At 43.8% G+C, this 15,721-nt stretch overlaps 1 protein-coding gene across 3 annotated transcripts in view; it reads left to right on the top strand.

The window, feature by feature from the left end:
- The window catches only part of atrn (attractin), a 163,151-nt gene that overhangs the window by 82,858 nt on the left and 64,572 nt on the right, over positions 1-15,721 (top strand). For 2 of the 3 annotated variants that reach the window (XM_056426614.1, XM_056426613.1), the window contains exon 25: positions 2,736-2,797. In XM_056426614.1, coding sequence (XP_056282589.1) covers positions 2,736-2,797 — 62 coding nt within the window. Of the gene's footprint in view, positions 1-2,735; positions 2,798-4,208; positions 5,139-15,721 lie in introns of those variants that run through there. The other variant, XM_056426615.1, reaches the window with a different exon arrangement.

Here is a 15,721-nt window from a genome sequence, read left to right as displayed (position 1 = left end):
GAGGCCGACGTACTTTAAAAGTTTCCTTCCGGCTCCCTGAACTTCTCTCCGGTGTGCAACAGTCTGGAGGGGGGAAAAAATGATCACACTGAGGATTCGGCTGTCAACAGTAATCACAGCAACACATTAGCGAGCCAGATGGCGCTGACGACGGCAGTAAATTAGACCCGGGGCCGCTCGCAAAACACTCACGGCCCCCCGCCGCCCCCCCCCGTCATCTCACTGCAGAGGCCGCTGCCTTTGCCCCCGAGCTGCTCTCGTGCAACGTCACTGTGGATGTGCACACAATCTTACCCATCGACTCTCTGTATGCATGTGTGGTACTTCTTGATCACATTAAGTATTCATAAACTAATCTGACATGCACAGAGCTGCGTTTCCCAAATGTTGGCCTGCTTTTGTGTGTGTGGGGGGTTCTTCCCTCCCTTCTGCTCATAGTTTTTCCCACCGGAATTGAATGCAAATCCCCACTTTGCCGTGGAATAATAAGCAGGAGCGATGATAAGTTCTCATCCGAGGTGTCGGCTCAGAGGAAGGATGTGATGGGAATTCTGAAGGCGCAGTACCCCGATGCTACCAGAGAGGGGCAGTGGCGTGTCGCTGCAGAGATCTGTGCGCAACACAGCATTTAGGGGGTTGTAGGCGTGAGGAGGAGGAGGAGGAAGGTGGCGGGTAGTTGGTACGGCACTTCCATCGTTACCACTGGCAACCCTGATTAAGACGTCATATCGTCGGTGCAATTGCTCATGATTACATCCTGAGTAGTTGTGCCCACATGTGCAGCCATGATGTTTCTGCTGCACAGACTGTGGGCAGCGGCCCGGCCGGCTGCCGTGTCGTTGCTGTGACAGGTGTGCAGAACGCACACGCAGACGGACCGGGGACCTCCCAGTCGTTGCGAATAAGGAGAAATAAATTGCTTATCTTGACAGCGGTGAACACACACGCTGCAATATGTGTAGAACAAGCAGAGGTTGACATAAATATCAATCGAATAATTATCCACATCATACAATACGTGTGTTTGTGTGTATATGAATATATATATATATATGCATATATATATGTATATTCACATATGTATATATACATATATATATATATATGTGTCTATGTATGTATATATATATGTATATATACATATATATATAAATGTGTCTATGCATGTATATATATATGTGTATATGTATGTATATATATGTGTATATGTATGTATATATATGTGTATATGTATATATATATATGTATATATATGTGTATATATATATATGTATATATGTGTATGTGTATATATATACATGTATGTATATATACATGTTTGTATATGTATATATATATATATACACATATATATACATATGTATCTATATATTAGGGCTGTGAAACGATTACAATTTTTAATCGGATTAATCACAGGTTTTTGTGGATTAATCATGATTAATCACATATTACCGATATTCTCGGTATATTTTGTGAGAACATAGAGATTTATGACAAAAGACGGATATATACATTTATACATTCTTCTATACAATGGTGCTGCAACTCAGCAGTTATTTAGCAGTTTTCTTCCATATGGAACATTAATACATATTCATCCTAAACAGAATGTTTAACCCTCCTGTTACCTTTCGGGTCAATTTGACCCCATTCAATGTTTAATGTCGGTGTTCTTTGGGGTCAATTTGACCCCAGGCTGTTTTTCACTGTGTCAAACATATAAGAAATATCAACTTTTTTATTTATTTAAAGGGCTATTTAGGTAGTCAACAAACAAACATAAAGTACCTCACACTTAAACTTGGGAAGCAATATTAATTCTAATAATTTTCTGGAGGTTTTAATTGCTGGGGTCAAATTGACCCGAGGGTAAAATATGTTAGTAAATGTAAAGGTAACAGGAGGGTTAAACAGAGCATTTTTCTCTTGTTTGTCAACCATTAACTCCACCATGATACAATCTAAAGGTGGACAGATTGACAAGTGACTTTTTTTTGCTCGGTCCCGATGCGCGCAAGACGGAGCTCTGTGGCGCGCGAAACGGAGATCGATAAGTGTTAACGCAACGCGGAGACAGAAATGACATGCTGCTGTGGAGATACGATCAACAACAGACGTTTAGTTTAATAAAAGAACAAAGACGTGCTATAGAGAACATGTCAGGGGGCGGGCCAATCTTTTTAATGTCATGCGATCTACCGACACTACGCCGCAATCGACTGGCAGGTCGCGATCGACGTGTTGAGACCCTGATCTACAGGAAGTAAAAGTCGTCACAAGGTTTCCGGAGGTGAACCTGCGGAAGGATCATTACCGATGAACAGACCGTCTGCATGAGAGCGGACAGAGTTCAGATTGAAGTGGTGTATTGGAAGCTCATTTTGCAAGTGACTTTTTTTTCGTCCCGACGACCAACAACAGACGGATTGGAAGCTCATTCTGCGCATGCGTTAAATGCGTAAAAAAACAACAACTAGTTAAACCTGTAAATGGATTAACTGAGTTAACGCGTTATTTTTCACAACACTACTATATATATATATATGCATACACACACACACACAGCGTCCGCCTTTGTGAGCGGAGGCGTCCTGCGTGGTCGCGTGCCCTTTGACGACCTCCAAGGTCAACGCCGCTCTGTGTTGAGAGGTAAACGCTGACCTCCTGTTTAAATCTCCCTATTAAAGCAGATTTCTGACGCCGCCTTTTGTCCCTTTCTTTCCCTTTTGTTACAGATCGCCTTCTCGCAGCACAGTAACTTCATGGACCTGGTGCAGTTCTTTGTCACGTTCTTCAGGTGAGCCCCTCCCCCCCCCCTCCTCCTCCTCTTATCAATTCCATTCACTTACGCCAAACCACAGATGTGTGTGGGTTTGTGTGTGTGTGTGTGTGTGTGTGTGTGTGTGTGTGTGTGTGTGTGTGTGTGTGTGTGTGTGTGTGTGTGTGTGTGTGTGTGTGTGTGTGTGTGTGTGTGTGTGTGTGTGTGTGTGTGTGTGTGTGTGCGTGTGTTGCGGTGTGAACCGTGCTGATGGATCACCAGAGCTGCTCCGCCGGGCCTGTATTTGCGCACCAGCCATTAACTGTGAAGAAGCACTGCAGCTCGCTGGTTTATGGGAGCTGCTTCGTTGTCGCTGTGTGTGAGGGGCGCGAGGTCGTTGACCGTCGCTGTACAACAGAACCGCAAACCCCACTCCGCAAAAAATATATCGTATGCGAAGGATACAACTCCGTATTTTGCATCGTTTTTCTACATTTGCTTCTTTTCTCCACCGGTTCCTGAAGCAGTCGGATTAAATCTGAACCACCCTGCTATTCAGAAAGTGCTTCCAAAATAATATGTAAATGCATAAATCCTTCTGCATAGTATTACAAGTGTTCAATCATTTACAAAAATAGTTTTTTTGTCCACATAGCAGCGCTCCCAGGGCACTGGAGGCCTGTGGCGTTTTACAGTGCATGAATTAGCTTCTCGGCGAGGAGACTTTTCCATCGATGCACAAATCGCTTTGCATTGAGAAACGTTCCCACTTCCAGCCAACAGTTGATATTATTCATCTTACCGCGAGAAATATTCCTCAAAACTCCCAAGCTGAAAGACACAATTCAATTCAGTTTCAATTCAGTTTATCTGTATAGCCCATTTTCACACATTACAAATGTGTCTCAGATTGCCCTTTGACCTCACATCGGATCAGGAACAACTCCCAAACAACCCTTCAGGGGGAAAAAGTGAAGAACCCTTCAGGAGAGCAACAGAGGAGGATCCCTCTCCAGGATGGACAGAACAATAGATGTCATGTGACCAGAAGGACAGATTAGAGTTAAAACACATTCAATGAATATGACAGAGTGTATGAATAGTTGGTAGTCGGCATATTCCACGATCCAGACCTCGATGATTCATCAGGCAGATGGGATCTATGAGACGTGAAGTCAAAAGGACTCCGGGGAGGAAGCAGAGTTAGTAATGTGTGATGGAGAGATGAAAATTCATCCATAAGGAGGGAGAAAAGAGGAGAGAGGTGCTCAGTGCATCCTAAAACACACAGCCCTCATAACCGCATAAAGCAACGCAAGGAGCCGAAACCACGCCCCGAATGATGTCACGCTGTACCGACGTACCCCGGAGTCCACTCTTACGTCACCGAAGGAGGGGTGAGAAGTAAAAATCACAAAAACCGCATATTCTGTCTTTACGTCTTCAACAGATGACATAATCCCATGGATTCCATCCGATTGAAGGGAGATGTGAATGCACCCTCAGAAACCTTCGGCCGTCGAGGAGACTTGCAAATGCGTTTCTCGAGGATCCTCGTCACGCCGCCGTGTCGCTTTGTTGAGATGGAGCTGCGGTGAAACCCCGCTCTGATGCGTTATTGATTTCATTTGTCTTGATTTTTTAATGCGAGGCGCCACAAATCGGGCATGCGTGTCATTTTTTTTTTCCGTAAGTGTGCTTCGTTGGAAACCCGAAGGAGAAAAGGAGGAGGTTTTTCGCCCTTGCATCGTCTCCACTGCGTCGTGAAAGAAATATATACACTACCGTTCAAAAGTTTGGGGTCACGAAGAAATGTCCTTATTTGTCAAAGTAAAGCACTATTTTATCCAATGAAGATAACATTAAATTAATCAGAAATACACTCTATACATTGTTAATGTGGTAAATGACTATTCTAGGTGGAAATGTCTGGTTTTTAATGAAATATCTACATAGGTGTGTGGAGGCCCGTCTCCAGTGTTCTTATGGTACATTGTGTTATCGCCTTAGAAGACTAACGGAGGGTTAGAAAACCCTTGAAACCCTTTTTAAGTTAGCACAGCTGAAAACAGTTATGCTGGTTACAGAAGCTATAAAACTAGCCTTTCTTTGAGCTTGACGTTTGAAGAACAAAATTAATATTTCAAATAAAAATCATTATTTCTAACCTTGTCAATGTCTTGACTATATTTTCTATTCATTTTGCAAATCACTTGAAAAAAAAAAGTGTGAGTTTTCATTTTAAACGAGAAATTGTCTGGGTGGGTGGGTGACCCCAAACTTTTGAACGGTAGTGTATATATAGATTTTTTTCAAACCGTCCTTCTTTTATTGATCCGGCCGCCATGTTCGGGAGCGATTAGATGGGGTTGATTTGAAAGAAAACTATTTTTGCCAATACAATCATGTTCCGTCACGGTGCGTTTCATCGTCGATTGAATAAATCGACATCCACTCTTGAGGTTTTTTGTTGTCGTTTTATTTGTCGTTGGGGGTGCTGTCATCCGTCTGCAAACGCCGCAGGACGCCACGTGCGGCCGCACTCCTCCCTCTGCAGACGAATGCAAACCCCTGCGGTCGCTGGTGTGTTTATACCCACGCGTCAGCATCTGAATGTTTGCGCGTCAGCATTCGGAGTGTGAGCACCCGCCGGCAGGAAATGCCCCCGCCCTCTTTTTATCGCCTCGCTTGCGCCTTTTCTTTTCCTTCTCTTCCCTTTCTCCTCCTCCCTCTCCGCTCCGTCTCTTTGTTCGCTGGCCCTCCTACATCATTTTTGCTGTCCCGCCTTCCTTCTCCCTCACTCTCTCCTCTTTTGTCCTCCCTGTTTCCCCCCTTACACCCCCCACCCTCATGCTGCTCTACCTCTCACTCTCCTGTCATCTCCTCCTTTCTGTTCTACTTTCCTCCTCTGCCCCCCCCCCCCCCCTCAACTGTGTGTGTGTGTGTGTGTGTACCACTGATTTAGCGTAGTTGTAATTTGAGTAGACCTAAAGTTAGCGAGCTCGCAGCCTTGTCCCCGTTTGCTTTCAGTTTCTTTGGCCATTGTTTGTGTTGCGGGGGAGGAGCGGGGATGCTAATTAGCACAGAAAAAAAATGTTTTCTCTTCTCCACTCCCGACTTTCTCTTTCCTCTGCATCTTAATCTCGGTCTCGCGGCCCCCGTGGGGACGGGTGAAGGTGGTGCCATCCTATTATCTGCTGCAGCAGCAAAGATGCTCGAGACATTTTTTTCAGCCGCAGAAAAATAAATTAAAAAACCGCCCGATGTATTGAACAGAAGCCGTGGAAACATTACATGCAGTCCAATATTCACGTCCGGGAGTTCTCTCCCTGGGCTCATTATGTTGATTAATGGCTTTTAAGAGTGAATCCAAACTTCTTCTTTTTTATCGCGTTTAAATTCAGGAACTTTTGACATTTCTGGAGAAGGTTTTCATGAATTTCATACAAAGAAGTTGTGTCTTCTTGCAGGTCGAGAAAATCCCCTGAGAATGAACCCAAAAAATTCTTTGACAATTCCCAAATGTTTTGGGAAAATCAATGAAAATGCTTTATTTTTTCCTCTATTTTTTCTTCCTCAAACTATCATGTTTTTTATTTAAAACGTGGCCGCTGCTATAGCCACAAACCCTTTGAAGTAAAAGTGACCTGAAAGACACATTTCTTGGCTGTATAAGTCCAAATTGCTGCATGGAGGAAGCGAAAAGAGCTATCGTAAAATGCAACTCTTTTTTTATTTAACAATGCACACTAGGACATATTTGTCGCGGAGATATTACTCTCCTGGCCGTGTTTGCAGGCTGAATTTTACATCATCGAGCTCCCCACTGACATCAGGACGGCAGGAAGTCTCTTCATCTTCACCCGGAAACTAAAAACACATCTTTTCCGACTATCTGGATTAAAACACAGATTAGCACTTCAGTGGCTCTTACTTATAGTACTTTTGTACTTCGACTATCTTGAAGAAATGTTACTTTCTGTATTCTTGTTGTTCTTAGTTTGTACTCTTGGTTGATGCACTTATTGTAAGTCGCTTTGGATAAAAGCGTCTGCTAAATGACATGTAATGTAATGATATGTGATGTAATGTAATGTAATCTAGCCTACATTTCTCTCTCGCTCGAGTAGTATCGGAGTTCCTTCAAAACGAGAAAAGTTTTTCTCAATAGTTGATCTGGTTCATGAAGCCAGTGTTCAGCAAAGGTGCACATGCAAGTGAGACTTGACCGACACGGGGTGCCGTCTTGGAGAAAAGAATTGTTCGACTAAATTACGAAATGACTCTTTAATGGCCTAATCAGCCAAGTGTTCTTATTCCAGCGTGGCGATGAAGTGGGATCCAAGTCCTTTCTTCTTGATGGATACATTAAAGTTACCAGAGAGAAACTAGTCCACGCGCACGCTGGCCGCTCGTTGGCGCGCTGCGGCGCCTCCTAATAACCACCTGACTTCTGATAGTCAGCGTGGCACCGAGGCCTGAAGCCCGAGAACATTCTCTTATTCCCCTGAGAGAAGACCTCTCTGCCATATCTGTGCCGCAAACAGCTAATATTAAAACACTTAAGCTTTCTGATTTGCACGTCTGACCCAAGTGCTTGCTTATATTTAGTGCATGGCTGGTCCCAGTGGGAAGAGAACCCTCGATGCTGGCGGTGATTAGCGTCAACGATGGAGTCTGAATAGTGGAGAAAGAATAGGTTCTGATCCATTTTAAATCAGGCGGCAACCGCTGGTTCTGACCAGTGGAAACGCCTTAAACCAGCAGTCATATATCCATATATGTATATATACATTGTAATAATGCACTTTATTTTTAAAGCATTTTTGTATTAAAAAAGAATCTCAGAGTGCTATACACATATATCTACATATACATATATATATGTGTGTATATATATATACATGTATATATATGTATATATATGTATATGCATATTTATTATGTATGCATGTGTAAATATATATATATATATGTGTGTGTGTATATATATATATATACATATGTTTTTATTATATATATATGTGCATTTATTATTTATTTATAATATATATATATACACACATAAATAATAAAAACACATGTATATATATATACATACACATGTATTTATTTATTATTTATTTATAATATATATACATGCATAAATAACGCGGTGACAAAAGCATGGACACTACTGCTCGCTGCAGCCCACAGGATCACATTCAAGGACAAGTCGGGTGATTTTATTATTATTCTCGTCCAACTCCCTCGCACGAAAAGACCCAAATTGATCCTACGAACACGTGTTCTGCGTAGTTTCAAGGTGTTTTGTCTTCATTCCTTTGCGCCACATTGTTGCCCAGAAAGCATCGCTGTAAAAACCAATTAGTGAGCGCCGGGCGACCTGTTCCCTCACCGCCGTCCCCGTTAACGACCGACACGCAGCTCAATCGGCACCGGCGCACCCTTGAACTGTCATCCTGCTTTGAGATGAATTATTAAAACATAAAACACATCTGATAATCTTGACGCCCCTCCCTTTGCGGCGTGTTATCGCAGGCCGTCGTGAATTAGGGATTCACATCGGAGGGCTGCCGGCTTTAGACGCCACTCGGTCGGATTCTTCGCCCGTTTGTCGACTCGACAACGAATCGCTAATCGCCGTCGACACCCTGAGCGCCGGCATCGGCATGCAGCGAGCGAGGAGCACGGAGCGCTGGTATTCCACCCGCCGACCTTGTTCTCGACCATTTAGCTCGTCAAAGCGGAGCGGTGATTAGCGCCGTCTCTCCCAGGTCTGCCGAGTCAGCATCCTCCTCTCCTCGCTTGACACGTGGGCCACAGTGGCACTTTCAGATGGCGCTGTTGTCTACATGTTGCATGTTTTTGTGTGTGTGTGTGTGGGGGGTGGGGGGTGATGAAGGGACTTGAAAGCAGCTTGGGTCCCGCTGGTACCGGTCCTCCGAGAAGTGGACTAAAACCAAGAGAAGGGACGGCGCTCCGGGTTAAATTATTCATTCGCGGTTCAAAGTTTTTTTTTTTTTTTTTTTTTTGGCAGACGTCTGCAACTTTTTGCCAGTTGCCCTTTTTTGCCGATTTGAGTGCCGTACTTCTCCTTAATTTGGCCTATGAGGATTCAGCGCCACACATTTCCACATGAATATATATTGTAAAGCATTTATATTCTCTGAGAAGGAAATAAAAAGCTTGACCGCCGTCTCTCAAACACAGGGGCAACGCTGCAGCGTCTTCACATGTAAGGATCAGGGCCGACTACTGGTCAATTACCTAGAATGTTATATCTATAACTATTGCACCAAACACATCAGTAAAGATCTCTACTAATTGATTTGATGAGGAGTTGTAGATATCTCTAGTACCGATACAGTTTCTTCTAGTGTTTCAATATTTACAGAATTTCCGATATGAAATGCGACTCTAGATATCTGTAATAACGTCGTACTGATTACAATTACAATCCGATTAATTATGACATTTTGACTTGAATTTTAGATACCTAGAATTCCTTTTATGGTATCTGTAATGTAAAAAACATTGTAGATATCAGCAGCGAATATTTTGACTGGAGAGAATTGAATTGTTGCCAATAATTTGAATTGAAAAATATGCATATTTTGGCTTGAAATGATAAAACATCAACATTTTGACTCGTAGAGAATCATAGATATGTTTAATTAGAATTGCTACTAGTCAGAATTACATTATAGATGTATTGGGATTATAACTGATCAAAAAGCTTCTTCAAATTAATATTACTGCTCCTGATTAAATGTGTGAAAGACTTGCAACACACACACACACACACACACACACACAGCGATTGCGTTGTCGTGATCGTCATCTCACTATTCAGCCTCTTTAGACACATCTGCCGGCTCACACACAGAAACCATCTCCAGTGCACACGCTCTGTCGTTTCTCTCTTTCTTTCTTCCTCTTTATCTCTTTCTCTCGCACATAATTAAATTCAGTCTTTATTAGCAGTATTTTTGCCAGAGCATTAGAATACAAAGGTACATAATAACTAGTCCAAAAACCATTTGTTGAAATCTACAATTACTGCTTCAGACATTGGCGCTGAGACTCTCGAGCGCACACGCTCAGTCTGTTGTGCGCACACGGACACACACACACACACACACACACACTCAGAAACACTCTATTCAAACACGTGAGGCGACGGCCACTCAGTGGTGCTGTGTGCCCTATAAGCTGTATGATTACCCTTCATTCACCTACACACACCTACACACACACACACACACGTACACGCACACAGAATGTTTTTTAATTTTTTTCCACCGAATCTTCAAAGTTCGGACTGCAGCGACAGCGACAGTGGAGTCGGCTCAATGCAATCAATTCAAAATGTCAATTTAAATTGCGACCACTTTACCCGACGACGGATCATTCCCAATTATCCCCCCCCCCCCCCTCCCCCCGCCGTGGCATTTGTTCTCAGCGGCTTCGTTATCGAGCAGGGAGCCTCTCTCCGTCTTTGGAATTCGGACAGCGATCCATCGCCGGGATTATTTGGAAGAAAAAAAAAGGAAAAAAACGGAGTGACATTGACCCCCGGTGTGCGCGTGCGGCCCGCAGCGCGGCGGCCTCGCTGTTTTCCTCTCGCGCTCGTCTGTTTGTACACAAACGTCGGCATCCATCAGCGTCGCCTGCAGCGCCGACGGGGGCGTCTGATTGGTGATTGACAGCGGGGCTGAGTGGAGGAAGAAGAAGAAGAAAACAAACGTGTAGCTGTCATTTGATGCTACCGTCGGGCCAATGTTGTTCCAACTTAAAAAAAATTGTATCAAAATTATTTTTCTTAATATGTATTCTTAATTGTCAATGTTTGATAAATGTAAAGCATACAATTGAATTGTTGCTGACTGTCATCGGTTCTTCGACAGATTACCCCAAAATACATGTTATTAAAGCCACGGATCGCAATATGTGATAAATAATGGCAACACCATAACCTGGAGTTACACTTGAACTGTTGACGTCTGTCATCATTGTGAGAATTTGTAGCTTTCCTTTTAATTACCTTCGCATTGAAAATGCGGAAGGTAATGTTTTGATCGCCGTGTATTTGTATGCGTGCGTGTTATTCGCATAAGTCAAAAAGTATTAAACCGAATCGCATGAAATTTGGTGGGATGATTGGTTATTATCCGGGGACCATTTGATCAGATTTTGGGATCGATCGGGTCAAGGTCAAGGTCATGAAAAGGTCAAAATCTTTTTTTTACCATAGCACGGTCAATTTATATCCAATTGGCATGCAACTAATGCCAACATGTTCATAATTCAATGCCCAATCTTGTGATATGCGAAGGTATGCACTCTACCGAGTGCCCATTCTAGTTCATTCTGTAATTTAAAAAAAAGCCTGTATTTCCGAGGTTTTTCAATTCTAGTTCATACATGGTTTGAGAAAGAGAACTTTTTGACTCGAATGTTCCCAAAGGGGGTAAGAAATCCTCAGTTTATAGAATAAATCCAACATCTGCTAGATACTCTCTCTCTCTCTCTCTCTCCCGTAGAATACAAAACACAACATTATGATTGTTATATAATACTGATTGAACTGACATCTTAAACAGACACTGTTTTCACACATGCAAACATCTACGGAATACATGTTTAAAAAAAGAAAATGTGCGTCTTACTCACTCCCCCGTCTTCATCTCTAGACACCAGAGAGAGAGCGAGAGAGGCAGAGGGACACTAAACAATCATTGGAACCCTGTCGGCCTGTCCTCTGGGGTCTCCCCGGGCGTTCTGCAGGGGCTGCCGCAGGTGCTGCGCCAGCTCTCCCTTCTTCTCCCAGCTTTTCTAGTCATGTGTCTCTTTCTCTGTGTGAGTCTCTTCCTCCCGGCCTTTGTTCCCCCCCCTACCCCCCTACCCCCCTATACCTCGGTGTGTCTTTTTGTTTTGTTGTTTTTCTTCATCGCTGCGCCGCTTCTCTCCACCTTCTTTCTTATTCCTTCCACACGTCCAGCCTTCTCTTCATCCTCTTCGCCTGTCTACCTCTTTTTTTTCTTCTCTCTCCCCCGCCCACCCCTCCATCTCGCACTCTTCAACGCTCGCTCTTTGCGGCTGACCTCGTTGTCAGGTCTCGGCGAGCAGCCAGGGTGAGATGCGAGTCGGCGATGGGGCAGATGGAGGGAGCGCGCGAAGGTGCCTCGTGGCTGAACCCCCCCGATAGGTCCGCGAGGAGCCTAAAGCCGCCCTGCGTCCCGATTTAATAATAAATGACTCGGATCTGCCGCTCCTCTTCCTCACCTGCAATGAGTGAGGAGGAGAGCAAAGGGAACAGGGCAGCAACGCCCCTCCTGGGGAGTCCCAAGAGGGAGGCGACGTCTTCTCTTCCCATCGGCCTCGACCAGCGTCTAAAGCTCTCGGGGTCCCGTTCACATTACATAACACATCGAGGGTCTCTTGCCGCGTGGACGTTTCTCTCATCTGTGTTTTTTTAGGCAAGTGTTTGCTTCTGTTTGTTTGTTTGTATTTTATTCAGTCAATCAAATCAAATACAATACAATATTATCCTATATAATATACAAAAGAGAAAGACTGAAAAGGTATAGGTTGAGGCAAAAAATGCTTATAAATTCCGATCCTAAATTGAAATAAAAATAAATCAGAAAATTCATATAAAATAAACGACGTGTGTTTGCAGACGTTTTGTTGTCGTTGCAAAGGCTGTTCATTTCGTTAAACTTCCAAAAAGTGCAATTTCTCCAACCGAAAGCGGCAGTTCTAATTAGCCGCAAGCCTCTCGTCTCAAGAGGTGAAACGATGACGGCGGTGGCAAATTTAATTATCTGTAGCTAATTAGCATCTTTGAATTGGCAGATGAACAAAGCTCTTTGAACCAGACAAAAAAAATGAAAAAAAGTGCACTTCGACCTGTTCACGCGTCACGGCGGCGGCACGCTTCTGTTTGTCCTCGACCAAAATAAGTGGATTTAAATCTGCAGATCGACAAAGAATCACGCAAAAGCAACACTTTAAAACTTTCTTGGAAATCAGTCATACAGCGTGAAAAAAAAGATAATGTGTTCAACTGCTCCAGGAAGGAGACGGGGGAGCTCTACTTCTGATGCAAATCTTCCTTCTTAAGGTGCGTTCACACCAAAAGCGAAGCGATTTTTCGCGTCGCCCAAAAGTCGTGAGTTTACTCGGGCCGTGACTTCGCTAGGGCTTATCTCCGTGTCTCGTCTCCGTAGAGACCGTTATCATCTCCTCCATCCACCAGAATAACTCACCACTAGTTCTGCTTTATACTTGTTGTGGACGTCCCACACACTGACGCCCTCGTGTTTGGGTTGATGACATCACCCGTAGGCTCACTCAGCTCGGTCACTTTCACCGATGAAGTCACTGTTACGTCTGAAAGACTTCCGCTTCCAGCGACGAAGGCGGAACATCTAAACGCTTTTATTGTGTTCATAACATTATAATATATAATATATGTTATTGTGTTCATAACATTATTGTCCGTCTTGTTCTGGTTCAACAGCGGCGGGACAGCGGTGACGCGCGGAGCAACTCGAGAGCTGATTGGCCCGAGTTGCGAGATGACCGCCTCAAAGTTCAAATATTTCAACTTGGGGCGAAAATTGCGCAGCTGGAAACGCGTCGCCCACATCGCGTCGCCCACATCGCGTCGCCCCAAACGCGCCGTCCGGAATAATATCGCGTCTATCTCAGCCACACGCGTCTGTACTTTGACTTTTCATGGGATTCGGTCGAGCGAAAAAATCTCATCGCTTTTGGTGTGAACGCACCTCGACCCGTAAGGACGCGCCCTCTTCCATTCAGCTTTTTCACCCCCGAACCGAAAGAGAGTCTCGTAACTTTCTTCCTGTTGCGTGACGGAGTGAAGAGACAAACTAACCGAAGCCCGAGAGATCAGACGGACATTTGCGTTCTGCGACGTGGTCGGCGCCGCTTCCATTTCATCTGCGTTAGAGCCAGGAAGCGTCCCACCACCCACGTCGCTGCAGGCTTTTCTTTAGCGGTGGCGGGCGCCGGCCAGAACGGGAACCTCCGAGCGGCGGCCGGGTGGGTGATGCGGCTCACCGGGCGAAACTTGTGCGGCTATCCTGAAAGCGAAATGGCGCTCGGTCAAAGCCAGCGGCGGGCGGGCTGCTGGATTAGTATTCAGCTGTGTTCTGACCACAGAGCCGGTCTGGCGGTGTTTGCCCCGTGGCTGTTGTCTCTCTGCCGGGTTAGCCAACGACACGGCAGAGCTCAGCCCTCTGGCCTCGGCAGCTCAGGGACGGAACACACTCTCTTTCCACACTGAAAAGACATTTTGCATCATTTAAAAAAAATTTTTTTTTACTTTTACCTACAGTTACAAAATGATACGTAACGTACAAAACAGGTCGTTCATTGTAGAAAAAGTATCATCTAATGAAGTATTAATGTAGTATCATATATTGCAACAACAACAACACATCTACAATACCTCACTGAACAAAGGCACCTACCTTCCCACTGGGAGCAGCCATGCACTAAATATAAGCAAGCACTTGGGTCAGACGTGCAAATCAGAAAGCTTAAGTGTTTTAATATTAGCTGTTTGCGGCACAGATATGGCAGAGAGGTCTTCTCTCAGGGGAATAAGAGAATGTTCTCGGGCTTCAGGCCTCGGTGCCACGCTGACTATCAGAAGTCAGGTGGTTATTAGGAGGCGCCGCAGCGCGCCAACGAGCGGCCAGCGTGCGCGTGGACTAGTTTCTCTCTGGTAACTTTAATGTATCCATCAAGAAGAAAGGACTTGGATCACACTTCATCGCCACGCTGGAATAAGAACACTTGGCTGATTAGGCCATTAAAGAGTCATTTCGTAATTTAGTCGTACAATTCTTTTCTCCAAGACGGCACCCCGTGTCGGTCAAGTCTCACTTGCATGTGCACCTTTGCTGAACACTGGCTTCATAAACCAGATAAACTATTGAGAAAAACTTATCTCGTTTTGAAGGAACTCCGATACTACTCGAGCGAGAGAGAAATGTAGGTTACATTACATTACACTACATGTCATTTAGCAGACGCTTTTATCCAAAGCGACTTACAATAAGTGAATCAACCAAGAGTACAAACTCAGAACAACAAGAATACAGAAAGTAACATTTCTTCAAGCTAGTCGAACTACAAAAGTACCATAAGTAATACCATAAGTAATAACATGAGTAATACCATGAGTAATACCATGAGGAATACCATGAGTAATACCATAGTACCATAAGTAATACTATAAGTAAGAGCCATTTAAGTGCCACTGAAGTGCTAATCTGTGTTTTAATCCATCCTAAAACAGTACAGACTAACAATCTAGCAGCTTCAAACAACAGATACAACAGTAATTTAGCAAATAAAACTAATTTAAAGAAGATATTTAGCCAGGATCCAAGTAGTCAGTAGTCTCGCCTCACAGGTAGAAACGCACACATACAATACACACATTTATAACTTAGTCGTAACAACATGTATCGGTAAGCAAAGAGGAAGGCACTCCAAAAGCTCTGAAACAACGGAGGAAAGTATTACAAAATCAAACATTATTTTGACCGCTCTAGGTCTTCATCAAGGCATTTAAAAATCGGGGAAAGTGGGCGTGGCCTCAACGTATAGTGTCAGCGACCAATGAGAGGCAATCACATGATCTGGATGATAATCTGAGATGTGAAAGATTGGGGAAACACAAAATAACATTAAGAAAAAGGATTGGTACCCGGAGCATGTTTAATGAAGCACATATTGCGTTGTTGTAATGTCTTCATGACAAATTGTGAATAAATAAAAAAATCCGAGTGCACAAACTTACATTATCTGGTCATTTACAGAGCAAATTAAAATGATTATCATGTCATTTAAAAAAACAGTATTTCTCTAATTATCTCCCAGACAGAAGACATTAGTTTTTTAAAGATATTTATAAAAGTA

The sequence above is a fragment of the Pseudoliparis swirei genome, chromosome 11, assembly GCF_029220125.1.
Source record: "Pseudoliparis swirei isolate HS2019 ecotype Mariana Trench chromosome 11, NWPU_hadal_v1, whole genome shotgun sequence".
In the NCBI taxonomy this organism is placed as follows: Eukaryota; Metazoa; Chordata; class Actinopteri; order Perciformes; family Liparidae; genus Pseudoliparis; species Pseudoliparis swirei.
Note: the sequence above shows the minus strand (reverse complement) of the source record. Positions and strands in the feature narration are given on the sequence as shown.